The sequence below is a fragment of the Lynx rufus genome, unplaced genomic scaffold (genome assembly GCF_022079265.1).
Source record: "Lynx rufus isolate CCGP_SWC_20201006 ecotype Redwood Valley unplaced genomic scaffold, mLynRuf1.p SCAF_6, whole genome shotgun sequence".
Taxonomy (NCBI): domain Eukaryota; kingdom Metazoa; phylum Chordata; class Mammalia; order Carnivora; family Felidae; genus Lynx; species Lynx rufus.
Genome location: NW_025814878.1, coordinates 1,358,411 through 1,385,721, shown reverse-complemented (window position 1 = coordinate 1,385,721; position 27,311 = coordinate 1,358,411). Strand labels below are relative to the sequence as shown.

The 27,311-nt window shown below is 53.2% G+C and overlaps 1 protein-coding gene across 6 annotated transcripts in view; it reads right to left on the bottom strand.

The window, feature by feature from the left end:
• AGPAT4 (1-acylglycerol-3-phosphate O-acyltransferase 4) overlaps nucleotides 1-27,311 on the bottom strand; it is a 126,414-nt gene that overhangs the window by 9,353 nt on the left and 89,750 nt on the right. For 5 of the 6 annotated variants that reach the window (XM_047101698.1, XM_047101699.1, XM_047101697.1 and 2 more), the window contains 5 exons: nucleotides 20,635-20,804; nucleotides 6,731-6,892; nucleotides 6,094-6,247; nucleotides 2,674-2,776; nucleotides 412-487 (listed from right to left, as the gene is read on the bottom strand). In XM_047101698.1, coding sequence (XP_046957654.1) covers nucleotides 412-487; nucleotides 2,674-2,776; nucleotides 6,094-6,247; nucleotides 6,731-6,892; nucleotides 20,635-20,804 — 665 coding nt within the window. Of the gene's footprint in view, nucleotides 1-411; nucleotides 488-2,673; nucleotides 2,777-6,093; nucleotides 6,248-6,730; nucleotides 6,893-20,634; nucleotides 20,805-24,263; nucleotides 24,330-27,311 lie in introns of those variants that run through there. The other variant, XM_047101702.1, reaches the window with a different exon arrangement.

Genomic DNA, 27,311 nt, shown 5'->3' with positions numbered 1-27,311 from the left:
ACAGGAGGCAGGGGGGCACTGCACGAGATCAGACCAGCAAAGCGGGTCCTCGCAATGCCGATGCTGGTGGTTTTGAGACCACACAGGCAGCCACGCTGCAGGTCTGGAAGCCAGCGGGATCGTATGCGTTACTGAAAGAACATTCCACCCCCGAGTTCCAGACACCGGCTGTTGGGGCCGTCACTTCCTCTTCTGTCCACTACACCCATCACTCTTCCTGTGAAGCCCCTTTGACACATATTTTGCTATATTCTTTTCGCCACTGTTGAACAGAGCGTCAGCCCCAGGGCGGCTGCTAACTAGGCAGTGGGGTCTCGCCACCGTCAGCTCCCAGAGGCCCCCACGGCGCGCCCACAGCCGCAACTCGAAACGGGGGTCGCTGGGTCCCACAGAAGCACCCGCGGCACTGACCTTCTCCTGGTAGAGTTTGTGCAGCCAGGCTGAACACTCATCCTCGTCTTCTGGGACTTCTTCTAAAGGAATCCGCCTGCAAAGCAGAGAGCAGCTAGCAGCGGGGAGGCCGACGCCAGATGCCCCCACCACGGTTTCAGAGTAACAGTGCTCCACCTCTCTGGGCTTCTGTTTAGGTAACCCGATCACGTGGCTGTGAGAAGCGCAATTCAGTTGATACAGGCCCAGTTGTAATCATAGTCCACGAAGGAGTGGCCAACGGCAGGTTCAGGGACTCAGACACCTGCCTCTCTCCGTCCTCCCGCCCTACCTCATGGAAAGGCTCCCAAGACCGGCAGAGGTGGAGGAGATCCCAGGGTGGCTCTGGGCTGGTGCTGGCATGGGCTGGGGGCTCAGCCACTTGCCAACAGCCCCAGTGAGCAAGGGGGAGTCACTGGACCCTGTCTCCTATTGTACATACATTTCTGCGTGTTCCCAGGTTGCTGGCTTTTGTGATGCCCAGCCGTATTTATTCACACCTGATTTTATCCATGTAAAATTCTACATCCCTCATGACTGCCATGGGTGGACTGGGTCCTCTCTCCGGCTTTGGACTATCTTCGCACGAAGATACATCTTTAGAACTTATCCGTCACACTATAGCCCGTTACGAGAACGTGCGATTTCGTCTTGTAACAGAGGCAGTATTGTTCAGGGTGAGAAATCACCCGGTAGGCCCCTGCAAATACTCCCACCAATACCCTACTCCTGCGCTCTTACTGGCTCACCCTGGTTTGGAAACCGGATCTCTCAATGTGTTTCTTGAAAAAGGTTAGAAAGCCTGCATACTATTTATTCGAATAGTAGGAGTTTAAGGCAGTTTTGCTCTTTTCAGTAACTTATTTGACATTCTCCACCTTGCTTTTTGAACACTTTGTATTGCGGTAAAACACAAGAAAGCCTCTCTCATTTTGAAAGGGCCCCTGCACCACGAGGAGTGGCACGGTCTTCCTCGGAAGCCGTGAGGGTGTACCAACTTCTGTGGGCCTGCTGGGTATCGCATTTACAGCCGTCATCCCTACATGTGCTCCAGAGAGGTGCAGTTACCCGAGAGGTGGCCTAGTAGAGGTGCAATAATCTTGCATGGTGGGCGAAGTTTCCCCAAATAGCAGGGGCCCAGCTGTCAGTGGCGCTTCTGCTAGGTGATAGAGTTCAGGGGACAAAGCCTCCTTTACTTCTGGAAGGAGGCCTCCCTTGGGAAGGTTGCGTTTCCTACCCTCCTTAAACTGAGTGATAAGCCAAACTGTTGGCTGTGGCCTTAGAAAACAGTAGTATGACGCTCCCTCCTCTTTGTAAGGGGGAGCCGAAGTCATTTCCAGCTAGAAAGCTGTTTAATCCAGGCTGTCAGTCCTGGAAGGTTTGAGCTTTTTCTTGAAGCCTCGTGGTGACGATCAGCCACCGAATTTGCATCCTGTGTTGACTTTAGCATCTGTAAGGTCTAATTATTTAAAAAAATAATCAGAAGGCTATAGAACACTTGGCTAGCTCTCCAGCAGTGGGCATGTCTGAGCACCTTGGTTCGCCTTCTGGGCAGACCACCTACTGCATGAGAAACCAGCGCGATGCCTCAACCGGGTCACATGGGGTTTCATGTGTGTGCACCGTTGTGTTTCACCATCTGCAGTGTCTTTCAACTGTTTCCCATTAATCTCGACATTGCAGACGACCAGGGTGAGATCCATTCTGTCAGTTGATAAATGGGCAAAGAGAACTAGCTTGTCTAAAATCTTGTGAAGTGTTTTCAATAAAATCGTAACAGCTTGGAATCTAACACATAAGTAAGATACTGCTAAAATGGTCTCCATTTGTTTCTAGACCTCCTTATAAATTACACACCCTCTTATCTGCGGACATCTGTGTGCAGCAGATACATCCTCCAGGAAAAGGGGTCAATGAAATAATCTCTTCATACTCAATCTCAAAATGACTATAAAATGACTAGGCTTCCGTCTGGCCAGCCTGAGCTCTGTGATGAGTATGAACTGGTCAGAGAGAATCAGAAAGTAGCTGAGAAGAAACGAGGCCTCCCCTGATTATTTCCATGAGTGGCCTGCGTCTTGAGTTTCTAATACTAATACGGGTAGTGAATGGGTCCGTTTCAGTACAGATTAGAGACAAGAAAATATTAAACAGATTTCTCCGGAAAGAGGTTGGCCGGTCATTTGGGATTTATTTACTTTGATGGGCGCTCTCTTTTTTGGAAAGAAAATGGAACCCACTTACCTGACGTATAAATCTGCATGATATTTCTTCCCGTTTAGGACCCCCAACAGTGTTGGATTTTCATTATTTCTGAAATTGAGTGTACAGTCATATACAGCTGAAACTATAAAAAAAATAAAACAAATACAAAGCAGTATATAGCGTGTGAACCCATAGATACACACATTGGAAAACAATACTGAAATCTGCTAACTGGGTGTCTCAGGATGGTGGGATTACTGGGTTCCTCTTCATGCTTTTCTATATCATCCAAATGCCTTCACTGAACACACATCACTTTCTGTAATCAGAAAGCACACTAACTTAGTAGCTGAGAACAGAGTTATTACTGAGGTCAGATCAGTTGAAAGCAATACTGCGATGTCCCTTCTAGACATACTACAACAAGGACCCATATTTCGACAAATACCAACAATAAGGTCAACGAATCTAACGCATACTAAGGACATGTCTTAAGTTGATGGCAGTGTAACCATTTTACCAGCGTTTCTCCCCTAGAAAAATAAGATAGCTACGAAGCTAGAAGTGGATGTGGGGAACCTCTTAAGGAATTGAACTAGAGTCGGCTGAAACATGACAGAGAAACAAAGAAGAACGTGTGGTTTCAATGTGTCTCCCAGGTGGTGAGTTAACCCCGCAGCTTGCTGTCAGAATTCACTGTTGCAGCTTACTGGGGGGAGGCGGGGAGGGATGCAGAATGCCCGAGGGAACAGCGAGGGATCAGCCGTGGAGAGGGAAATACGGAGGGGACACAGATGCCATTCCTGTGGCGTCAGGACGACAGGACCGGGCAGCGGAAGGAACAGGAGTTGTGGAGTCAGGCTGGCGCCTGCGGGATCTTTTCTCGGACAGGCCGCCCAGCCTCCCGGAGCCTAGCTCCCCTGGAGAATGGGACCCACGATGCCCTCCTCCCACGCCTGCTGAGCTGGCGAAAGTCACCACTGTCCGCAGGGCTTGGCGCACTGTGCCGGGGAGACACTGCGCCTGATACGGTACCGAGATCCTGGCATGTGTACGGCTACTCTTCATAAAGTGGGCAGGAGGATGGCGGGATGTCTCGGTTCTAGTTGGGAACGTGAAGAACCAGCATTCAAAACCCGGTCCGAAAAGCACTGTCCATTAGCTTCGACCTGCTGCCTGCCCGCCAGTGGGGTCTGCGTGGGGCGCTGTGGCAGCTGGAGCTGGTCTTTGCTGAGGAGAGAGGGGCCCTGGGGCCGGCTCGCAGGAGTGCCCGGGGGGTGGCCCCCCACCCCCCAGCAACCCAGACCTTTGCCCCATCCTGTCACTCCGGTGGGGAAAGGTGTGGCTCTCCAGGGGCGAGTGAGGCTGGTGGAGGCATTATGGTAACAGGCATTCGGTCTGCACCGCGTGTGGCTGTGGGGTCACCGGGTCTGGGAGCAAGAAGGGCTCGTGTGGCTCACGGGGTTCAGCGGCCTCAGCCTCCTTCCTTCAGACTGGCTCCTACACGCAAGTGGGGTGGCTGTGGTTAATTAAGGACAGGGGGAGCGCCAGGGGGTCCCCAGAGGACAGCCTGAAAACTAATGACTTGCACAGTTCTCTTCGTTTCCAGAGGAGTAACCCCAAGACACGCGTCTTGAAGGGACACAACGGCCCGGCAGGAAACCCATCTGCCTGCAAAGCCCTTGAGCCCCAGCCTCTGTGGACGAGTGGAGCCGTTTGGAAAAAGTTCCTTAAATTCTCTGTAAGCCCCAACTTCCCCACCTGGAAACTGGAAGTAAACGAAGGGTTGCGTCGCTGGATCTGGCAAGCACGCTCTGGCCGCGCCACGCGTGACGAGCCTGCGCACGGGACAGATGACGAGGGCCCTGCGCGCGCTGGCGCTCATTCCGGGGCGGGGGGAGGGGCGGGGCGGCCTGCAGGCCAAGCTCAGCCAGGGGGTCCGTCTGGGCGCGGCGCCGGAACCCCGCGGGGAACACCCGACGCCGGAGCTGGGCGCCCCCACCAGGGGGCGAAGGTGAGGCGAGCGGGGCGAGCGCCGAGTAAACGTTCAGTGCGCGCCAGGCCCGGTGCCGAGTCCTCTACCCGTTTTCTCACTTAACCCTCGCGACTCCAAGAAGCTTTGCGAGGTGATGCGCCCGGGGCCCCACGGCGCGCGCGAAAGCCCTCCCCACCCCCGCCGCCCCGGCACTCAGGGCTGGGTCTCAGGTCTGCCCCCGACTCCCCGGGGCGATGCAGGACGCCAGCAGCTGGTGTCTTGGGAGGTCGAGGGAGGGACCAGGAACCGGGCGGGCGACCTCGGCCCCGGGGGCAGCGGGGAGCTCAGTGACGGGGTCTGGTCTCCGGGCAGTTCTGCAGGCGGACCGGGGGTGGGGGCGGCCCTCGGTGCGCGGCCTGGGATCTGCGAGCGGCTGCCCGGGCTCTCCTTTCTCCCCCCTCCCCGCGAGCCAGCCCGGACTGACGCGCTGGTGTCTGGGCGGGAGGAAACCCCGGGTCAGCCTTGCGACCGCGAGGGGACCAGGGGGTGGGGCCGGGCCTGGAGCAAGGGAGGGGGCGGCCGCGGGGCGGGGATAGGGCCCCCCCACCCGAGGACTGGCTGCCCCGCAGGTTGGGGCCCGGCTCGGGCGGGTCCGCAGGGGGCCTGGGCGGGTTTACGCGCGACCCCGGGCGCGGGCAGCGCCGCAGGAGACCCCTCGCCAGACACTCAGATCCCTGTGCTCCCAAGAGGGAGACGAGACCTGGGGGCCTAAACAAAGAAGACCGTGTGCGGACAGAAGCTGTTGGACCGGCTGCCGGACTCCGGCCAGGGCGGCGCCTGGCCCCGGGGGACGTGGGGCCACGAGGGTCACCAGCCTCGCTCAGGACAGACGAGGAAGGGGGTGAACCTCTGGGAGGGGGCTGGCTGCCCGGGGATTTAAGATGAGACGGAGTCATGACCGGACGCTGGAAAACAAATGCTCCCAACTCGGGGTCAGCGGGCACAGATGGCAAGGTCACAGGGTTCATCAGCTGGAGGCAGCTGGTGCCACCAGATGGGCAAGAAATGCCACACAAAGCAAAATGACAACAAAAACCTGGGCCAAGCAGGCGTGGGGCCAGGCTGACCCCAGGTGAGGACCCGGGAATCCACAAGGTCAGCACAGCCCTGCAGTCCCGGTGCTGAGCAGGAGGGGGCGGTGTTTGCGTAGAGTTCGTGCGCGTGTGCGTGCCTGTGTGTGTGTGTGTGTGTGTGTGTGTGTGTGTGTGTGAGAGAGAGAGAGAGAGAGAGAGAGAGAGAGAGACAGGCGAGGTGGGGGGAGAGCGAGCATTGGCCTGGATCCTGGCAAGCCATCCTTTGTCCCCCGTTTGCCCTCCCAGCGACCGGCCGCCATCAGCTGGGGCCCGCTTGCCAGGGGACAGCCATTCAGATCGGGTGCTGGGGCTCGGTCTCCTTGCTGCAGGGGATTCTGGGATCTTCCTTACCTACATTTCTCAAACTCCTCACGGTGACGGCGAAGCCTTTGGTGCGTGGCAGCAGGTGGTACTTGAGGCTGGGCAGCCCCTTGGCTCGGGCCACCTGCATGCTGATCTGGTGCTTCTTCTCCGTGAAGCGAGTGCCCTCGCAGTGAATCAGGAACTGGAAAGGACAGGGCGACGGTCACACACAGCTGCCGGTCTCACACACAGGGCCCCCGGTCACGCTCATTCTCAGAGTCACGTGGTGCCCCCGGTCACACGCCTCGGTCACACACGGTCCCCCAGGAGCCCTAGGGAACGGCCAGAGTGGGGACAGCCCGGCGGCTGCGTGGCCCCCGGCCTCAGGTGGGGCGCAGAGGTGGCCTTCCTGTCTCTGAGCTTTGGAGACCAACGTTTACCCTGAGGATAGTAGAGGAGTGAATGTGTGTGTGACAAGAGTGTCCTGAGGATTTATTTCTGCACCAGTCAGTTCAGAGGGAAGGACAAGTGTGCGACCGTGGGGAGGCCAGCGGGGCAGTTGGCAGGAGCGAGGCGTGTCAGGCGCTCAGAGCACCGGGGGGCGTGGCACCGGGGGGCGTGGCCGCTCGGGGTCGGGGGTCGGGGGTCGGGGGTGGGGGGTGGGGGGTGGGGGGGTCTCACGTACAAAGTACTTCTCGGGGTAATCCCGGAGGTGCAGCAGGCTCTGCGAGACGGTCTTGCGGTCTTGCTCCCACTTGCGTGTGCAGAAGACCATCTCGGTGAAGTACCACATCCAGCCGATGATCGGGACGTAGGCCAGCTCCTTCTTGGCCAGGACTTTGGAGCCCTGGAACAGAGGAGGGGGCCCAGGAGTCCGCCAGGGGCATTTGCGGGGCCTCTCCCACGGCTGTTGGAGACGCTACTAGAAAAAGTGGAGAGGACGCGCTCTCCGAAGGCCTAAGGGGACGGTCCCACAGCACAATGAAGCCGGAGCCTCCGCACCAGTTAACTCGAGGCCAAGTTTGTGCTAAGTCTGCGGGGCGGGGAGGAGCGGGGGTTCTTAGCGGGGGTGCGCAGGCATCTGGGCAGCGTCTGGAACAGCCAGGGACATTTAAGGGTCATCGATGCTCAGCTCATTTTCCAAGCTGGCCATGCAGTTGTGACACCAAACCCTTTCTGTAGGTCTCACTCAGTCCTCAGGCAAACTTGGCTGTGCGGGCAGGGCAGACACGATCTCCTTTCGCAGACTAGGAAATGGGGTGGGGGTGGGGGCGGTTCTCTGCATCGTAGAGCTGCAAAATGGGGGAGCCTGGAGTTGAGCGTAGCTCACCAGATCGTGTTGGGGGCTCCCCACCCATCCCCTCGCTGGCTCATCTCTAAGGCTGGCAGTGGGGTCGGGACATCCCCCCGAGGCTGCCTGAGGCTGGCTCAAGACGCAAGGGCTTGGCCCACCAACCGGCGGGCCCCTGAGGCCGCTCGGCCAAGGCCCCGAACCGGCTATGCCAGTCTACAAGGCCTGTGCTGGCCTGGGGAAGACCAGGGGTCCAGGGGGATGAGGGGAGACCCAAAACTGCCTTACATCTAGTGGGTTGGGCTCTATATTTTTCACCCTTAATTTTGGAATTGGCCAAGATACTCTTCGAGATAGCCGTCGTTGATGAACGGCATGGGAGGCCGAGGCAGTGATGCGGACAGTCGGGCAGCCATACGGACTGACGACTGTCTACTTATGCCCTGAGCCTACGAGACTTGTCACGTGCCCAGCAACCACACAGCTGCAGCTCGGTGAAGACCAATCAGCCGATACGTATCCCCTTACGCACCTGTGCAGACTGGAGAGCGGCAAAAAACAGCCACTTGCCCCTTTTATGTTAAAGCAACAACAAACATCTTGCCCCACGGTGGGGAAGACAAAGCACAGACACCGTTCAGGTTCAGTGTCTCTATGTTTTGATGGGTTTTGCTTTTGTTATTCTCACAAACCCAACATGCAAGTTATCTCGAAGAGAACCAAGCCATAAGACCTGGGGCCTGTCCCCCGAGGACCTAAGAGGCCGGTCCTGCTGGGTCAGAGAACCCGCTGTACGTGGGCGGCGGGGAGGGGGGACCCGCTGTGTGCCAGGCATGGGCTGTGCACTTATATAAATTCTATTCAATGTGAAATCGAGAGAAATAGCCCCATTTTATAGATAATCAAACTGAGGCTCAGAGATGTGAAGTAGCTAGCCCAGAGTCACATTGCTAACCGCTATACCAGCCTGGTGTCCCCTCCTGCATCCCTCAGCTTAGTGTGGGCACTGACCCAGTTCTGGCAAGGTGGCTCAGAGGTCACGGTGCCCATGTTCTGGGGCTTCTGGAAGCTTTTGCTCCATGACAAAAAGAGAGATGGCCAGGAGGCCCGGCTCTTTTTCTGCCGTGAACACGGTTGCCAAGTGTATCACGGCTTTGACCATCATGTTGTGGCCCTGAGACAACAGCCTAGAAATGCTGAGGCCACTGGGGCCGCTGGGCCAGCCCAGGAGGCATCTGGCTACAGCCCTGCTCTCCTCTGAGGCGGCAGAATGTCTCCAAGGCCAAAGCCCCTGGGTCAGGGTTTCCGTACATCTCCAGCTGACGAGGGCCTGTGACAGAGCATCAATCACATTACTGGTGAGAATCTTTCCTATGGTCAGCTTTTTTTTCTTTTCAACATGGGGTTGCTTTAAATCCTAAAAGCGTGAACGAATTATCCTGACTTGCGCTCTCTCGCACTAGGACTGAGAAGGAAGTGCCTGTCACTCAGAACGCAAAAGCAAATGGCCTTGGGGATCAATCACTCTGCCCACAGGAGCCATTTAACAGTCCACCGGGTCTGTCCACTGCCAGCTTTCAGGTCGTGGGAGGCCCTGCCTCCCTTCCCTCAGCCTCCTCCTATTGACAGGGATGTTCTCATGCTCTCTGTTTCCTGTTACCTCCCTACTCACAGCCTGTGAGATGGAAACAAGAGAGAAAATCCTCCCCGATGAACTAAACTTACCTTCTTGGCAGGTTAGGACTGCTTACAAAAATTACGTGTCCTTGAACTCATCCCCAAAATACCTTGTGTCAACGTGAAGGGATTCTAAAACATGATCTGTTCTATAACGGAGAAGGGGATCATGTTCTATAAGGTAGCAGCCACTGGGGCTAGGAAGGTGAGTGGCCCCATGCTGTCAATCACAACGGCTGTCTGGCGGGGAAAGTACTCTCAGGGGCATTTCCTATTAATGGTTCTATCCCACCAGACGCAAGTGGGCCTTTGGTAACCTACTGCTAAAAGGCAATGAACTTTGACAGTGATGTAGGATCTATGTGTAGACCAAAGAGGGGAGCTCAAGAGTCTATATGTCCATCACTGTCCTACTGTGTTAGAACACCGCGAACCATCTAAGCGCCCCACACTAGAAGGGCTCGATGAATTCTGGTATATATGGCAGACTGTATATACAGTGCATAATATGATAGTACAGAGCAGTTACTGTAGCCCGTGGGCCAAAGCGGCTCCACCACATGCTTTTATAAATAAAGTTTTATTGGGACACAACCACTCTCCTTTGGGTACGCACCGCTATGGCTTCCTTCACACTGCGACGGCTGAGTTGAATAGCTGTGACAGAGGCAACGTGGTCCATAAAGCCTAAAATATTTACTGTCCCTCCAATTACAAAGTCTGCCAACCTTTCATTTGGAGCCACTAAAACTTGTTTTCTACAGATAATTTAATAGCTGGGGAAATGATTATATAATACCAAAATTTTCAAAGGTCTGGAATGAAAGCTGAGTCTATAGCCTGATTATGACTCCATGAAAAAAGTAAAACAGTAAAAAATAACAGTAGCTAGAGCCAGGTGGTCAAATCAGAAGTGATTTTTTTTTTATTTTGAGAGCAAAAGAGAGCAGGGGAGGGGCAGAGAGAGAGAGGGAGAGAGAGAGAGAGAGAGAGAGAGAGAGAGAGAGAGAATCCCAAGCAGGCTCTGAGCTGTCAGTGCAGAGCCCAACATGGGACTTGGACCCACAAATCATGAGATCATGACCTGAGCTGAATCCCAAGAGTCAGATGCTTAACCAACTGAGCCACCAGGCGCCCCCCCAATTTTATTATTTTATTATATTTTCCTGTTTTCTTTCACCAACAAAATATGTTGCAGTGTTAATAACAAACTACCATTTTGGGAAGTTCTTGACATCGGCACATTTCAACCACTTAAGTGAGACTGGATCAAAGCAGCCCGTTTGGTGATGATCAAAAGGGACAGAGGAGGTATTTCTGTTTTTATGGGGAATTAATACATCTTTCAGCCTTCAAGTTCTGGATGTTATCATTAGGCCTAGGCCTTGATGCTGACTATGTTTACCTGATAGAAGAACTGTTTTAAAATATTAAGGTAGAAACTTTTGCCTTTCAAATCAAAGCAACTTTATTTGATTTCCTTTCCTTGGCAAGGATAACAGGATTTGGAAAGCGTTGACATCAGTCCTGGTTTCGGCCAGGCTCTACCACGGCTCGGCCGTGTGACTTTGGTCCAGATACTTAACCTTCCCGAGCCTCAGTATTCCCAGCCGCCTTCTGAGGAAAGTCATACTTATCGCGACGTGCTGTTGTAAAGATTGAATACCACATAGAAGCAGACACAAAAGTGCCGAGTTGAGAACCTGACCACGGGTGTTCAATAACGTATAGCTGTTATTATCGCCACAGAGTAAGCACAGTGGCGAAACGTCCTTTTTTATTCCCCCCATTTCTGAAACCATGCTTCAGCATATGGTAATAGCGGAAGGCTGCGGTTATTTCAGGGCTCCCTGAGAGGCAGTGTGCGAAGAGATTTACCCAGCTTCGCTCATTTCAGACCAAGAGACTAGAAACTTTCTCCTCAGTGTGCTTACAGTCCTCCCGGAAACTCAATGTGCCATCACTATCATGACCCTCCCAGGCCACGCAAGGGCTTCTGTGTGTGGACGGTAACGTCTTCAGGAAAGACACTGTACGAAAACAATACCAATTTTGTTGACTCTGGGTTTATTTTGAGGGTAGACCTGAGAGGATTTACAGAGGAGTTAGATTTACCACAGGCCCCTCTAGACACTAGCATATCTGGAAAATCAAAAACTTTCATAGGAAGCGCAACTTCCTATGAGGAATCCACAACGGCAAGGACCTGGCCGTTTCTAGTAGCTGTGGGGAGTCGCTGACGTGATACCGCGTTCTGCAGTTTATGAAACTTTTGAGTGTGTGTGTGAGAGAGAGAGAGAGAGGGTGTGTGTAGAGAGAGAGTATGTGTGAAAGTATGTATCTATATGTGTGTGTGTCAGAAAAAGGGTGTGTGTATGAGAGTGATTGTGTGTGTGTGTGTGAAAGAGAGAGTGTGTGTGTATATAGAGAGTGTTGTGTCAGAGTGTGTGCGTGTGAGAGAGAACCATCTTACTACAGCTGCCCAATAATCTAATCAATCGGCCCATAACCTAGTTGGGACCACCCAATAGCTCAGAGAAGCAGCCAACCCCACAAACCCCTTCAGCACCTCCAGCCAACTGGTCGACCCCTGTGCAGACACCGTGTGGTGCCAGAAAGAACTGCTTTGAAGATACACCGAGATCCGGTCCATTCCAACCCTGAGACCGTGTGGCTCTTGCCTGACTTTTCTCAGCTCCACAGCCTCTGTGATGAAAGCTGAGCAGAATCAGGGCTTTCTAGCTAAGGGCTTTCTCCAACATGGCCACCCATGTTCATCTGATAAGATGAAACTATGAAGTGTCGATGACCGGGTTTGTAGGACGGTTGGAACAGGTAGGGCATCCTTTCTTTCCATGGCACCCCTGCCTCCTCTGACCGCTCCGAAAACACGATTAGGGACTGACACTAGTCAGTAGGATGGTCCCTGGTCAATGTGTTGTTTGTATAAATATCTCTTCCTGGTTTCCAAGCACATGGGCGTTCCTGGAGGTTTACCAGTACAGTCACCAGTCAGTCATTTGGATTCACCCAAGGTCACGTATTTCTATTAAATATATGAAATACCTGGCTGGGGTATCTTAAGTGGAACTCTGAAAGCCGGCTAAAACATCCACACTTCAACCCTTTGAATGTTTTCTTGACTGTGAGTGAGGCCCCATCTCTGCAGATGGCTAGAAAGTCAGCCGACGGCGCAGCCTCTTTTTTGACGTGTGGACTTTACCATCAAGACTGTTCTGTTGGGGCGCCTGGGTGGCTCAGTCGGTTGAGAGGGCAACTTCAGCTCGGGTCATGATCTCGCGGTCTGTGAGTTAGAGCCCCGCGTCTCAGGCTCTGTGCTGACAGCTCAGAGAGTGGAGCCTGCTTCCGATTCTGTGTCTCCCTCTCTCTCTGCCCCGCCTCCACTCGCACCCTGTCTTTCTCGCTCTCAAACATAAATAAACATTTTAAAAAAACATTGAAAAAAACCCTATTCTGTTCTGTCTATGCAACAAGTGTCTGTTAAATACCTCCTTTGTACTGGGCACTGTGACAGGTGCTGGGGACACAGAGATGAATAAGGTTACTCACGGCCTTGAGACGCTCAAAGTGTCGTGGGAGGAGAGAAACAGAAAGCTACCAACTTCTGGGTTACTTGTGCCACTCTGTGAACGAGTGGAGCACACGTGCTCTCTGGCAAAAGAGATCGGTGCAAGAATGGAAGAGATGGGGCTGGAACGTGTCTCTGAAATGTAAGTCGCTCACTACAATAAAAGGCAGGAGATAAGACTAGAGCTCAAAACAATGAGCCGGGAGTGTGTGTATGTGTATGTGCGTGTGCGCACGCGTGTGCATGTCAAAAGGTGAGACTCCGTTCGTGCCAACTGGGGTAACGTACATGTGGCCTCATTCTGCTTGCCCTCATTCCCTTCTCTTGCTGTCTCCCTTCTCTGATGCTAAAATAGAAAATGCTGGGGACCTTGCACTACCAGAAAAATCTCCAGAGAGTCTGAAAACAAAATGAACACTGTTCCACAATTAGTCACAGCCACAGGGAAATGCACAAAACAAACAAGACACAAAAGCACTCTCTGAGAATTCATCTCTCTTCGACCGGAAATAAACGTGCGCCATTTATCCAGGTGGAGCACGATACTCAAAGCTCTTCATAGCATCTCCTCCCGCCCTCTGTCCCCCCTCCCCAGTCTACATCCCTGCCATTACCAAACCCAAAGCTCTCCTTAGTTTGCCTGGTGCGCAGATGCGGAGCGGGGAAGGAAAGGGCATTTGCAGACAAAGTAAACTCTCGGGCGTTGGGTATTTATCACACTTGACTCTGCTCAGCGGATCAGGGCTCCCTGTAAAGCAGATGAGAGAGGAGCCCCCCCCCCCCCCCCACGCAATGCCCTGCTCCTCTTTCCTGAGCACAGATCCGTGTGTCCCCTTCCCATCCTCTATTCTGAATGGCCCTCCTGAGTCCTGCCCCAGGTGGCCCCAGGCCTGGCCAGATGGAAAGACAGAGCACAAGAAATCCAGGGGCGGGGCTGGGGGACCAGCGCTCCGCAAGGGCAGAAGGTAACAGGACAGCTATACCGCCAACCTCTTGTCACCAGCAGGTGTTTGATAAGCCATTGAAGAGGCACAGGGAAGATGGGGGCACGGAGGGCCCCGAGCGCCTTAGGACACGGGCGTGCCAAAGAGGGAGCAGTTACTGGGGCCCAGCACAGTCAGAGACGGTTCCCATCACCGGCTTGGGAGGTCTGCTGAGGGCTGTGTGAAGAGCAGGGAGGAAGCCCCATGGTAGGGCTGCTTAAACAAGTCTGGATTTACGATCGGTTGGTGTGATCCAACCCTGGCTCGTTAAAGACATCGCCAGAGGATCCTGTTTAATAAAAAAAAGACCTTGGTGTGTCGAACTCGGCACTACGCTTTTAAAAATAAAGTGTGTGTTAACATGGCCAGGAATATACTCAGTTAAGAACTCAAGGTGCATGTCTGTATTTCCACGGAGCTGCTGGCTTGTGTCCTTAGCCAGTGAGTCATGAGGCCCCCCGGCTCCCCTCATCACTATTCTCTCGGTCTCCTTATCTGTGTCATGCCAGATCCCGCATGCCTGGCCCGATAGGTCAATGCTTAGCGGCAAAAAGTGGCACCCCTGCCCACTCTTAGTATAGTGGGTGGTACCCGAGTGCAATATGGAGGCTGCTGATCAAGCCCCTGAGGGTGGGGCGGGGGGGGGTGAGCATGCTTCCCTCACGCCGCCACGTGATACTGGCATTGAGCGTGGTGCAAACCCACCCTAAGGGAGCTGATAAACCATAGCTGCAGGTGTATCTGATGAGAAGGAAAACAAAACGTTTCTCCCCATCTAGAAACTTCCAACCTCTCTGGGGCCAAAAGGAACTTGACTGCCACGTATGAAGAAACCAAGAGAGAGCGAATACAACCGCACTTTGCATTGCACAAAAATGATGGGATGGGGGAGGTGTCAGTTGCCTGGGGGTCTAGCACCAGCCAAAGCCCACTTCGTAAAACCTTTGTTCTCTCTTGTCTTCCATACCCTTTCCTCCTTCTCGTAAGATGAAAACATTCAATGAAAGGAAACTAATTAGGGTTAAGGAAACTAATAATTACTGCACGCCTACTTTGTGCAAGGCACTTGAACTAAGTATTTTACTTATACTCATTAATCCGAGGCATATATCCATTAAGCCCTATATATTTACTAAGCCCTTACAACACCACATAAATGGGAATTATTAACTGCGGTTCAGAAAAGTCAGATAACCTCCCCAAGGTCGTGCAACTGGTAAATGCAAGAGTCAGGGTTCCAAGTCCCAATCTGTGGGACTCTAAGACATCGGGTTTTTCTGTGTGTTTTGTTTTTTGTTTTGTTTGTTTTGTTTTGTTTTCCCTATACATCTGTGTCTCCCCTGCCACCCTCAGGAGAGAACTGTTCTGGAGTAAGTACAGGGAAAAAGAAACAATTGCTCTTGATATCTGAGCACAGAAGGCATGGATTCATCTCTCAAAGTGTCCACTTTCCTACTAAGTGTTACACGTTTGAACACAAGACCCAGGAAACCTACAATTTGAAGGAATGTTATAGTTGACGGAGGTTTATAGGTAACAACAGTCATGCAGCCTTTCTAAACAAATGTGCGTTGGTATTTTTCCTACAGGAAACCTCTAGTGACAAAAGTGCTCCTTTTCGTAATCAAACATGGAGAAATGCTGGTTTTCAGATACGTGTCAACCTTTCACAGAGAGAACCATATTCAATGTTACGGACCACAAACGTCTTGGCAAAATTAAATCGGGACACCAACACTTTGGGTTCCGTTCTTGGTATCAGCCCCTGAGTGATTTCCTAGGGCTTTATGACATCTGCTGGCCGTGTTACCCGGAGCCGTGCAGGCCTCCACCTCGGCCCAGATGGGTCCTCAAAATGGCAGCAGCCTGCCCACACCCTTCTTTCTGACTTGCCTCAGTAAGTCTGAAAGCAGCCCACAGTGGCCTTGAGCTGGCGGCCCGTGACATGAGTGGGAAAACTAATACGCACTCCTGGCCACGCCCAGACGGCGAAGAGGGGCGTGACGCCTGGCAGACGGGGGCCTATCTCTCAGGGTCTCCCTTTAGGCACCTCCCCACCTCTATGATCATCCCTTCATCTGCATCTCCCGTGGCTCCTCAAATCATGCCCTTGAGGCCTTGGTCCATTGCTATCACCTTCTGGAAGTCTCCTGTGTCCCAGGGGCCCCACAGCCCATGTGCTGGTAGGCACCAGAATGTTACATCGGTTGTGAAAATATTGAAACCCCTCCCCACAGTTTGGTCAACAGAGCTGCCCCAAATACCCAAACTCACCCCCCAATATCCCACCTGTACCACAGTGAACCCAGCTCGTCCCCAGGCCCTCCAGGGCTAACAAAGGGGTGACACTCGGAATGACGGAGGCCCCCAGGATAGTGCTGTAGGGCTGACTGGTCTGTGGTTAAATGCGCCGAGTATCACGACCGTCCACCCGCACCTTGCCGCCCCAAGGGAACACGCTCAGCCCTATGTTGTCACCCTCTTCAACCCCCTGTGTCCCGTGGCAGGCATGCAAGTTCCTTCCTTACCTCTCTTGATAGGTTACAAAATCACTGAAGGCAAGGACTGTATTTTCCGATCCCCCTTTGTATCTCCCTAATGCCCAGTGGTATTATCTACAGAAACGCAGTCCCCTTTTGTTGGGAAAGTATTTTGAAGATGCCTCAGTAGCTGTCATTGCCATCCTGAGAGCTTTGTGAGGGACATCAGGGTGCCCTCTGCTTAGGGTAATGATTCTACTACTCTCCTTCTACTTCTCCCTATATGAAGAAACACAACAGAAATTCGATCTGTTCTCAGGCTGAGCTATCATATATTATGTTTATGTGAGGTCTGAGAGCAGATGTCCTGCCGTGGTGTGGTGGCAGGGTCTACACTGGCCTCAGTGGTCCTCGCCTCCTGGTATCGAAGCTCTCCTGTAACCCACCCTACTTCCTGGAGGGTGGGCTGGACTCATCTGCTCACGTTGGACAGATACGACGTGACCAAGTGATGATGCCACTTTGGGGTTTCGGTCACAAAAAGGCCGTGGGTGCTGTGTCGGGGGCCTTTCCCTGCTCTCTCCGGGACAGCTCCCCCTGGGGTAAGCCAGTGGCCACGTCCAGGGGAAAGCTGAGAAGAAGCCCAGGGGAGGGGGCAGGCCTGGCAACAAACACAGGGACGAGGGGGGAGGCAGGTCACCGCACGGCGAGCCTTCCGATGAGACCACCACCCTGGCCGGCAGCTTGAGTACAACCTCCCGAGAGACCCTTGCCGGGACCCCCAGCTGAGCTGTGCCTGGATCCCAGACCACACGGGCTGAGCCAATACGTGTTCACTGTTTTAAGCTGCCGTGTTTGGTGGCTTGTCTCACTGCCACAGATAGAACAGATCTGGGCTCGTTAACAATCTAAAGAACAATATCCCAGTTGGCCTCCACGTTAACCTACAGGCCGCACCTACCCAGCAGGTAAATATTGACCATAGCCGCTTCTGTGTATGGAACGCTCACCAGGCACCTGGTGTCGCTCAAAGACCCAACAAATATGACCCGGAGTGACCTGCCAGGGCCACTATGAAGTGACACGTATGTATTTTGCTGGGACAGAAAGAGAAACTTCCGGAAGCTTCGGAAACCCGGCCCCTCTGCATTGTATTTTTGCTGGACGCTTTAGTGATTCATGCTCTTAACTGTCCACGGGCCACGCCCGTCCCCAGGCAGGAGGGAAGCGCGTGTATTCTTCAAAGTCATAACCGGAGCCTTTGCTGTAACCCTGGCCTGTGCCACGAAGTGCCAGCTCTGAGGGGAGAATAGGCCACTGGGATGACTGTGTGGGTCCTCAGATGCTTATAAAAGGCGACAAGTCTTTTTCCTGTTTGAGAAAAGCCCACCCCTTTCCCCCCAAAACCAATTTCACGTTTAGTGGCCCCATTCTCAAGAATTTCGGCAAATTTCATGGCTTCACTATGAACGCACATCCTCGTGGGCAGTTGCACGGGCAGGTGAAAACTGCCCCCTCAGGAACTCCGTCTTGTCCCTTCTTCTCTAAGAAGCTTCTCTAAGAAGCTCGGGAGCTCCTTAGACTCCAGAAGGATCTCGCTGTCACGTGTTGTTTATTTAGTCATTTATTTTGGGGGGCAGGTGATTTAAGGCCAAAGGGCACTGCTGAACAATTAACGTAACAAGACGCTGCTCTGTGGCCGCTGAAGGGTGGCAGGAATAAACGTGCCACTTTGGAAAGAGGCCAAGCGGCTCACCTGGCATCACGGCCGCTGCCTGGACCTCGGCTGCTCGAGCAGCACGTGTGGATGTGAACTGTCCCCTGCAGCAGACAGGGCAGTCCCCGGGGAGAAGAGTCTGGCGGCTTCCCCCTGACTTGGCCCAACCCCCGACCCCGACAAGGGTCGCTGACTCCTCCATCACGCTCTCCGGGCACCAGGTACCTGGCCGGCACGAGGCGACCTTGGAAAGTGCAGCCACACCACAGGCCGGTGCTCAGTGCTGGAGGACAGGGGAAGGCGGCCACCTCCCGTCCCGGCGAGGACTCCGGGGCTCCCGGAAGCTCCGAAACCTGCGAGCTCCTAGAACAGTCTCTGATGCCGGGGCTCACACCCCTCACCGGCAACCCTGGCTGCTCAGTTTTCAACAGTAAGGAAGGAAACCCGACGGACAGGGTATCCGTTTACAGAATCACAGCTGGAGGCGAGAAGTCCCTGTGCTGTTGGCCAGATGGGGGTGTCCTGTTAAGAACCTTCCGGCCATCAGCACTCTTACCACTGTGCTCCAGCCTGGTCCCTGTCCTCAGGTGGCCCTGGTCATTTTCTGACGCAAAGGCTCCAGCGTCCCCAGGGCCCCTGCGTCTCTTCCCCTACCACCATCGGGGGAGAAGAGCAGAGCTCTGAAATCAGATGTACTAGTTACGCTCCTGGGACAAATGATTTAGCCAAACTGAGGCTTTGGGAGTTTATGGAGTGTAAATAATGACAATGTCCTAAGAATTAGAAATAGCAAAATCCAGTGAATAAGTACCCAGAAAGAGCTGGTGGTCATCGAGCTACAAGGGTACGACGCGAACTGGACGGTGCCACCCAGACCATATGCGTGTTCACATCCTGAGCAGGAATACCCCCAAAGCCTCGGGAAGCCTGGAAAACACCGACTGTCCCTCAACCACACCCGGAGTCCCGGGCCTGGGGGGACGCTGGCACGCCAGGAAGTCTAGCTCGGAGGCAGCAGAAAGAACGTTCTAGCAGTCAGGACGCAGAGAGACTAGGCACCCTTTCTCCCAAGGCAGAAGAAGGACCCTGTCATGACCATTCGTCTCTGTGGTGGGGTTCGGATTGTGACACGTTAGGGGGTGGTCTCCTCTCGCAGAGAATCAAAGCACAGAACTGTAGCTGAGACCAGGAGCCCGAAACGGAGAAAGGCAGATGCTAAAGTGTTTGGTCTTGTTCCTGAAAACATATTTAACACCCGTGTGCGCATAGATACCAAGTCGGAACTGGAAGAATAAATAGGAAAACAAAGGAGAAAACCGTTGGCCGGAAGGCCTGTCCCTTTCCTAGAAATCCCTTCTGTGACTCGCTCATAGGCAACCCAGCTTTCTCGAAGTCTTAAGGTGGCAACGGCGAAGGAACACACTGTTTCTATCTCTTGAAAAACTGCTAAAGACCTTGCCTGCCTTTTGATGGTTTCAGTGCCTACGAAGGAGTCTCATTTGTCCCAAAGACATGAATGGGACTTGATTCTAAACACATTTCCTTCTCTCTCCTTCTGCCCCCAATTTAAAAGTGCATCAATGTTTAAACGCAGATACAAAATGTAATCCGTGCAGTGCAGTCCTCCTTCATGAAGGGTCTTCCCAAACAGTCAGTCACAGGGCCCCCCCAAGTGCTGCTGGCGTCTCTGAGACTCCGCAGGCACATCGGGGACTAGACCCAGGTGGCCTCCCCACCGAGTCAGACGCGTGGACCCCATCAGTCCCGCCAGCCTCCCAGGCTTCAATCTCCGCCCCTCTGAACACTATCATTTTCTCTCCCTCGTCCAAAAACAATGTGAGCAGACACCCCGTCTGTCTGCAGGCGTTGTTCCCCGCAGACAGTGCTAAACAGGAGCCCCGAGTTCTTGCTCAAGCTGTCCGGGCCCTTCCTCGCCCCAGGCCGCCACCTGTCATCCCGTCATCCCGGTCGGGACGGCTCAGCCTAAGCACCTAGACAGCTCAGATTCGCGGATCGGATCTGGGCGTGACTACACAACGCGATGTTTTCAAGATGATGAAAGTCAACCCAGAAAACCCAGTCCCAAAGGCGTGCAAGAAGTCAAACTACTTGGGGGCGGGAAACAGAAGTTCGTATTTATTCTCAACTCTGACATTGAAACTCTCTGGCTTGGGGACTCAGCGTGCTGAAGCCCACAGAGGGGAAGGTGCACCCTGGAATGACTCCTGGCCGGTAGCCGGGAAAGCAGCGGAGCGCAGAGACGAAGGGCGCGACAGGGCCTCAAACCAGAGGAGCCCGAGTCCAAATCCACTTGATAGCTCTGTGAGCTTGAGCAGATCATTTAAACCCTCTGTCACTTAGGTTGTTAAAAAGGGGAGGGCATATATCATCTATTCATAAATGTTTCTATAAGGAGCAAATAAACTCACGGTATATGAAATACCTAGCACACAGTCGTCGCTGAATAAATATCACTGTCGGTCATTAGAAGATGTTCATCTTGGGGCACCCGAGTGGCTCAGTCGGTTAAGCATCCGACTCTTGGTTTCAGCCCAGGTCGTGATCTCACAGTTCGTGGGGTCCAGCCCTGTGCTGACCGTGCAGAGCCTGCTTGGGGGTGTCTCTCTCTCTCTCTCTCTCTCTCTCAATAAAAAAATAAACTTAAAAAAAAAAAAAGAAGAAGAAGAATTTCATCTTGACTCCAAGCAGGAATGAAAAGCAATTGGTTAAGAACATTTCATCAGGTAGAAACTGTTAATGCTTCTGCAATCCCGAGTGGTTGAGAGAAAAGGGCAAGTCATGGTGTTGAACAAGGGAAGTGTGTGAGGCGGAAAAATGTGAATCCAACTTACCCCTAACACCCCAAAGCGTTCGGCCAGGCTCCAACCACAGAGAAAGTCAATCTCAAACTTGTGGTTCAGAACCACGATGGCATTTTCCTTTCCGTACTTGGGGTAGGCCTGGGGGTCTGTATGGATGATGCACTCCGTGCCCGACCACCACTCCAGCAACATCACCAGCTCTGGAACAAACCACAACAACAGACAGACGTTTATTTCACGCGTCCTTGGTGACCAAGGCTTGGTTCTACCGGGCTGGGCAGGAGCAAGGCTCTACCCTCCCGGCTGGGGCAGAAAGCAACTTCTAGAGGTCACGTTCTAGATCATTTCAGCCCAGACCCCTGTCCTTGAAATGGCTTAGAAGCAGAAGGAAAACAAGGAAGACTGCACAACAGTGTCCGGGGAAGGAGAGGAAGCGTTGAGAAGCCAAATGAGTTGCTTGCATTCCTTGATTAAGTACCTTGGGGAGAAGTACATCAGAAAGCCAGAATCCATCAAGAATGCCTGCCCTCGTGTTTCCAGCGCTCTGAAAGGCAGCGTGAGATGATGCACAGAATTCTTAAAAGCCTGCGAAATGACTAATTGGGATTCTTTTTTTTTTTAATTTTTTTTTTTTAACGTTTAATTATTTTTTGAGAGACAGAGACAGAGCATGAGCTGGGGAGGGGACAGAGAGAGAGGAGGAGTCACAGATTCCGAAGCAGGCTCCAGGCTCCGAGCTGTCAGCACAGAGCCCGACGCGGGGCTCAAACTCACGAACCGTGAGATCATGACCCGAGCCGAAGTCGGACGCCCAACCAACTGAGCCACCCAGGCGCCCCTAATCGGGATTCTTATAAACTCCATCAAAGAACACTAAATACCTAATTTCTCTCTCCCATTCACGATGCTTGTGTGCACCTGAAATAATGAAGACCCATGGTGTCAGGAAGCCAGGATACATTAGAGCCATCGTACTGCAGGCCTCAGTGAAACTGTTCAAATATTCTTTACAGGAAGGAGCTTGTGAAAATAGAGAAGTCCTTCCCCCTCCCCCCGCCCCAGGCAATAATGACCACTTTGGCTTTATTCTTCAGTGATAGCTTTATTCCTGGTGACCCCTTTCCAACTTGGCTGCCTCAGGAAAAGCCTGCCTCGATGGTAGAAATGGCTCAGAAAAATAGTTGCACGTTGGGGATTAAGACTCTATCTACTACATGGCAGCTTTAAAATGAATTTTGAAAGTTGAAGGTGTTCAGCAGGTGGATGGGTGGTATGTGAGGCCTGTGCCCCAAGGCCATAGCCCTGTTTATCACCGGTTAGTGGGGTACGCATCTAGCGAAGACTCACTCCTCACCCACCCCCTACACACACACGCACACACACGCACACATGAGCAGGTGCAGTCTTGACTGGAGGCACACCTCATGTTTTAAGGGCGTCAGTGGCTGCCCTTGGAAACCTTTCTCCTTGAGGCTGGAGACTGATGCTTTCTAACTGGAGCCCTAGAACTCTCTAGAAGGCATTACAGGCTAGTTTCTAAGCAGTGAGCACTGTGGGGCTTTGGACAAGTGAGCCTCCTGGTGCCTCAGTGCCCTACTCTTTAGAATGGATTCCGTGAGGATTAAAGAATACAGCACACAGCGGCCGATCCACGCACAGTACACAGGAAGTTCCCAACAAACCAACCACTCAGGATCCAGCACTCTCATGACAGACAAACTGACCGGCTCCCCTTACTTGGTAATGAAAAGTGTCTGCCTAGTCCTCAGAGCTGAGAAAATGCCAAGTCCCCGGTCAGTTGTCCCACAGGCAATGACATCAGTGGGACCTAACACAGCAAGTCGGGACGAAGGTAAGTGTTTAGGGAGGGCGGGAGGGCCGGGCAGCACCACCCAGGACAAGGGAGAGTTGTTTACCACCGGGTAGGAGGAGCTTATATTGCTGCGCTGATTTCTTCTAAGAGCTTGGGTGGGCAGGACCAATCTACCCCATTACTGGCCACGGAGCACCGATAAGCCCCCAAAAGCAGAACTACGTGGGAGTCTGCGAGATAAGGCTGTTGTTCCAGTTCTGTGACTCGCATCCCACGGCCATTCTGCAAATACCCCCTGATTGCCTCTCTGGGCTCCACACCTCCCTACTGGGGGCCAGGCTGGGCTGATTCACACGTGCCGCCCCCCTGCACCCTGCCGGGACTTAGCGACAGAGCGTGAGACCAGCTCCCCTACTCCACAGCACAAGCCCTGGGAGCAAGGACTGCATCGTTGGGGTCTAATAACCCTAGCGGCAATCCAGAACCCAGCACGGCGCCAGCACACTCACGCTTTCAACAAACACCAGTGACCTAATGTGCGCGAGTTCCATGCGAGGCATTGGAGACGGCTCAGATGCCTACCCTCCCAGAGCCGACTGCCCCAGGGAAAGCCCGTTACCCACTCGCGAGGCGGTGTGACAGGGAAGGAAAGACTTGTCCCCAGGATGGATGGTTCTGAACATCACGCTCATGGGTATGGGGGTCAGACGCTCCAGACTCCGATCCCGGTGATGCCGCTCGCCCCTCACTCGTTTCTCTATGTCCCTAAGTCTCGGTGTGCTTGTCTGTAAACTGGGCACAGGAAAAGCTTTTAGCCTGTACCCCATGCCGTGGGTATTTAATCAGATGACATCGTCAAGGCACCTAGCAAATGCTGCGCACAGTAGGTGGTCAGCCAGTAGCCAGCCATGAACTACTGTAATCTGCATGGTAACTTTATGGCACCCACAAAGCTCTGCAACCACTAAAGGCGAGAGGGAAGAGGTGGGGGGAGAGAGACAGAGGGGGAGTGTTACAACGACTTCTGGACCAGAGTGGGGAGCTGTGATTTACGGCTTCATAATGAAAGCAATGAGAAGCCACTGGAACATTTTTAAACAGGCGCACAGCAGCATCTAATTTGCATTTTGAAAAGCGCACTCTGGCTGAAGGGGGACCAGACTGTGAGAGTCGGCCAGAAGCAGTTAGGAGGTGAGTGCAGTCGCCCAGGGAGGAGGCGATGGTGGCCGCGGCCAGGCCAGGCGGGTAGCAGCGGAGAAATAGATTCTCAGGACGCCGTTAGCAAGAAATCCAAACGTTAGATCTCACTGGGAGGAAGAGTTTTCTTTCCTTGTTTTTTTTTTTTTTTTCACCAAGGGCTTTCAAATTTGTTTTTCATTCATAATAAATATATTTTTAGGGTCACACTGTAAGAGAATTTAAAAATCCAGATGTATATAGAGGAAAATGTAACATTTCCCCCTTGATGGCCTTGTGGCCTGTCCCTTAGGCTAGGCTCGACTACATCTCCCAGACTCCCTTGTTTGGTTTGTTTCCAGTTGGGGGGGGCCACAAACACTCTTGGGAGGTCTGGCAGGTGGAGGGGACAAAGCGGCATTCTGTAACACACACACACACACACACACACACACGCACACACACACACACACAGGGCTGCAGACCTGCTGATTCACCTCTTCCGCCTGAGGCAGCATCAGAGCTGGGTCTCCAACTGCCCCTCCCCCCGCCCCGCCCCCAGCTCGTCTGACTCCTGGGCCAGGTTCTGTGTGTCCCCTCGCTGACGCAAGCCCTCCTAAGGCTTCGGGTTGCACTTGGGGGTTCCAATCCCTTGATCTCCCCAACTTACATCCATCACGCCTTGATTGCCTGCCCTTGGGGTTTCAGGCTTCAACATGAGCCGCAGAGATGACACCCCCAGCTGCAGAGACAGCCCGACCCGCCCCACGGTGGAATAAGGACGGGTCCCTGAGACCAGTAGGCGGCTGCCTTATCTCCCCGCAGCTCTCCTCCCCTTCCCCCTCCCGCTCCCTTCTCCAGGGTTCACCTCTAGGAAGAGTTTGGAAGGAAGCCTTCTAGTCCCGTTCCTAGGCATTTACTCGACGCACACACACTGGCTCATGTGTTTCCCACCCACAAATGGGTTCATATTTCATCCGCCTTTGTAAAAATGTAAATATAGTGATTTTCTCCAAATGGTGTATTTTGAATCTTTCCATGTTGACACATATACATAGTGATATTAGCACACATTTGTTGGGCTCCAGCCATGTGCTGGGGACTGTCCCAAGGGCTTTGCACGTGGTATTGCATGAAATCCTCACATTAATTCTATGAGAGTAGGAGGCACTATTATTATCCCCATTTTGAAGATAAACACAGGCACAGGGATTTCTGTTCAATATATGAAACTGCCATTTGTTTTAGGTCAAAAATAACCAGAATGACAATTTCATAAAGGGTAACATAACAGCTGTGCTGTTCATGCTATGGATATACCACGATTTATTTAGCCATTCTGCTACTGATTAGCATTTTTACTGTTACAGATACGGCAATAAACACCCTTGAAAATGCATGTTTTAGAAAAAAAATATTTGTGAAAGTATTTCTCCAGCATAGGTATACACAAAAGTAGAATTATGGGTTGAAGAGTACGCATATTTTCAAATTTTATGGGTATTTCCAAATTGCCTTCCAAAAAGATCCTACCAATCTACGCTTGAATCACCAGCATGGGAGGCGGTCCGTTTCCTACCTGTCTGGGCTAACAGTGGAGCGCCTAGCAGTCTGCGACCACGCGTGTCCTTCAACACGAATTCCCACAGAGCGCGGGGCGATTCTTGTCAGTTACCTCGCGACACCCTCCAGGCAGCACCCGCGTCCCTTCCTCTTCGTGTCTCCGCCACCCTTGTCCCAGTACCCACCCTGGTAGGTGCTCAAAAACCTTCAGTCGAATGACTCAGCAGTTGACGTTTTAGTGAGATGTGCCATGTGAATAACTACACGCAACTTACAAATACCTCCCCGAGCGAGGTTTCATTCACCCTCTGGTGTGGATGCTCTCGGCGCTGTGGGTCAGGGCCTGGCTCTGCGGTTTCCCAGCCAACTGCCAGGCAGCCCCGAGAGCACCTGCCTGGTGGACTGCTCCCACGGGAGGGGGGCGGGACATCGGTCACTTGAGCTAGATGCACTCTGCCCTGTGGCGTGTTGAATGTCAGGGTTCTGGCGGCTGAGGGTGCAGGATCCTGGGAGGTCTGCCAGCAGCTCCCTCAATGGCCTGTCTCGCGGGCTCTCACCATCTGCCCAGGATGGCAGCAGATCCTGGGATTGCTCTGACCCTCTCCCTCCAAACGACCCTGGACAGGTGAGTGGCGCCAATGACGCCCATGAGAAAATGGGGGAAAAATCACTTGTCAACTGTTGGGATTTGCAGGCCCATCAGCTGGCATTACGACGCCAGGGGGCAACAACAAATACTACCAGGGCAAATATAAGAGATGCAAAATGAGGTCTTTGCCCCCAAAGCACTGACCTTCTTGTTTGTGTATCCAAACCAACCCTCATTGAGCAATCAGAAGGAAAAAAAGCAATGGAAGTTTTTGCCTCACGAGAACTGGAGCCAATAACTGAGTAGTTAATTGAAAAATAGTGCAGCTCGGAATTAAAACAATAAATCACATCAAAACCGAAGCAGAAGAAGGGGGAAGGGGAGCTCCTCTGCCAGCCCCAGACAAGAGCCTAGAGGCTGCAGCGGTGTCCTGAGAGGGCTCTCTCGGTGGGAAGATGGTGGAAGGAAGGAAACCAGGCCAGCACAGTGCCAGCAGTTTGGAAGTTCCCAGGGCCTCCCCAGGACCCGCTCTTCCATACTCCGTGGTCATATCTTGGCCATGAGGGTGAGCGAGTGCAGGGTCTCTCCGTGGACATGTCCACTCAGGCTACTGCCTCACACATCACCGACCACGGGCAGACTGTAGGAAGGCACAAGGGAACAGGACCACTGGGGTCCCTGCCCGGGAAAGTCACTTGGGAAGGTGGCTGGGATTTGACTCTTCCAAGGTCAGGTGCTGCAGGTAAAGAAAACATCCAGACAGACCTGCTGACCTCTAGGCTCCTGATTGTTTGGTGAGCCAAGGAGGTCACCCCCCTGAGGCTGGGTCATCCATGGGGGGCCTGGAAGTACTAATGGCCACGAGGCAGAAAAGGCAAAGACCAGCAGAAAACTTTGGAGCGTGGAGAAGCCACTATTGTCCCTCAGTGATGTCCCCACGGAGCACCTCACTAACTAGAGCCTTTGGGTGATGCCGCCTGTGTCTCCTTGATCAGCCTGTACCTGCACTCTGGAAAAGCGAGTGATGAGTGGACCCACGTGCGATGGAAGGTGGCTGCAGCGAGTCGCACGGAGACCACGAGTTGCACGGAGACCACAAGCCACCCCCACATAGCGTCCTCAGACCACCGGAGCCACCTCCCTCCCGGCTCTTCCCGAGGCCTGCTGGCCGGGCACATTTTGCTGTAGGTTGGAATAATCGGGCTATATCGGTGGCATGAAAAAACTTCCTTCGCTGATCTAAGAAGGGACCTGGGGGTGCAGGCGGGCGGGTCCCTCCAGCTTCTTTGCTGCCCTTCCCCCAAGGAAGAGTCCTCTCCATTCTGTCCCTGAAATCCTTCTATCGGGTGGCACTGCCTTAGGTTGGGGACTCCACACGTTTTTCTGTGGCCTCTGCGGTGCGCGAGATGCTAGGGTGACAGCAGGCCCTGCAATCCTGGGACACGCGGGGGGGCTCGGCTGTGGCCCAGCCAGGAGCTTCCTCACCACACTGGCTGAAGTTCAGTGGGTGCAGAGACTTCTGGACTCACACTCTGTCTGGGTTCTGTCCTTAGTACCTTCTCCTGT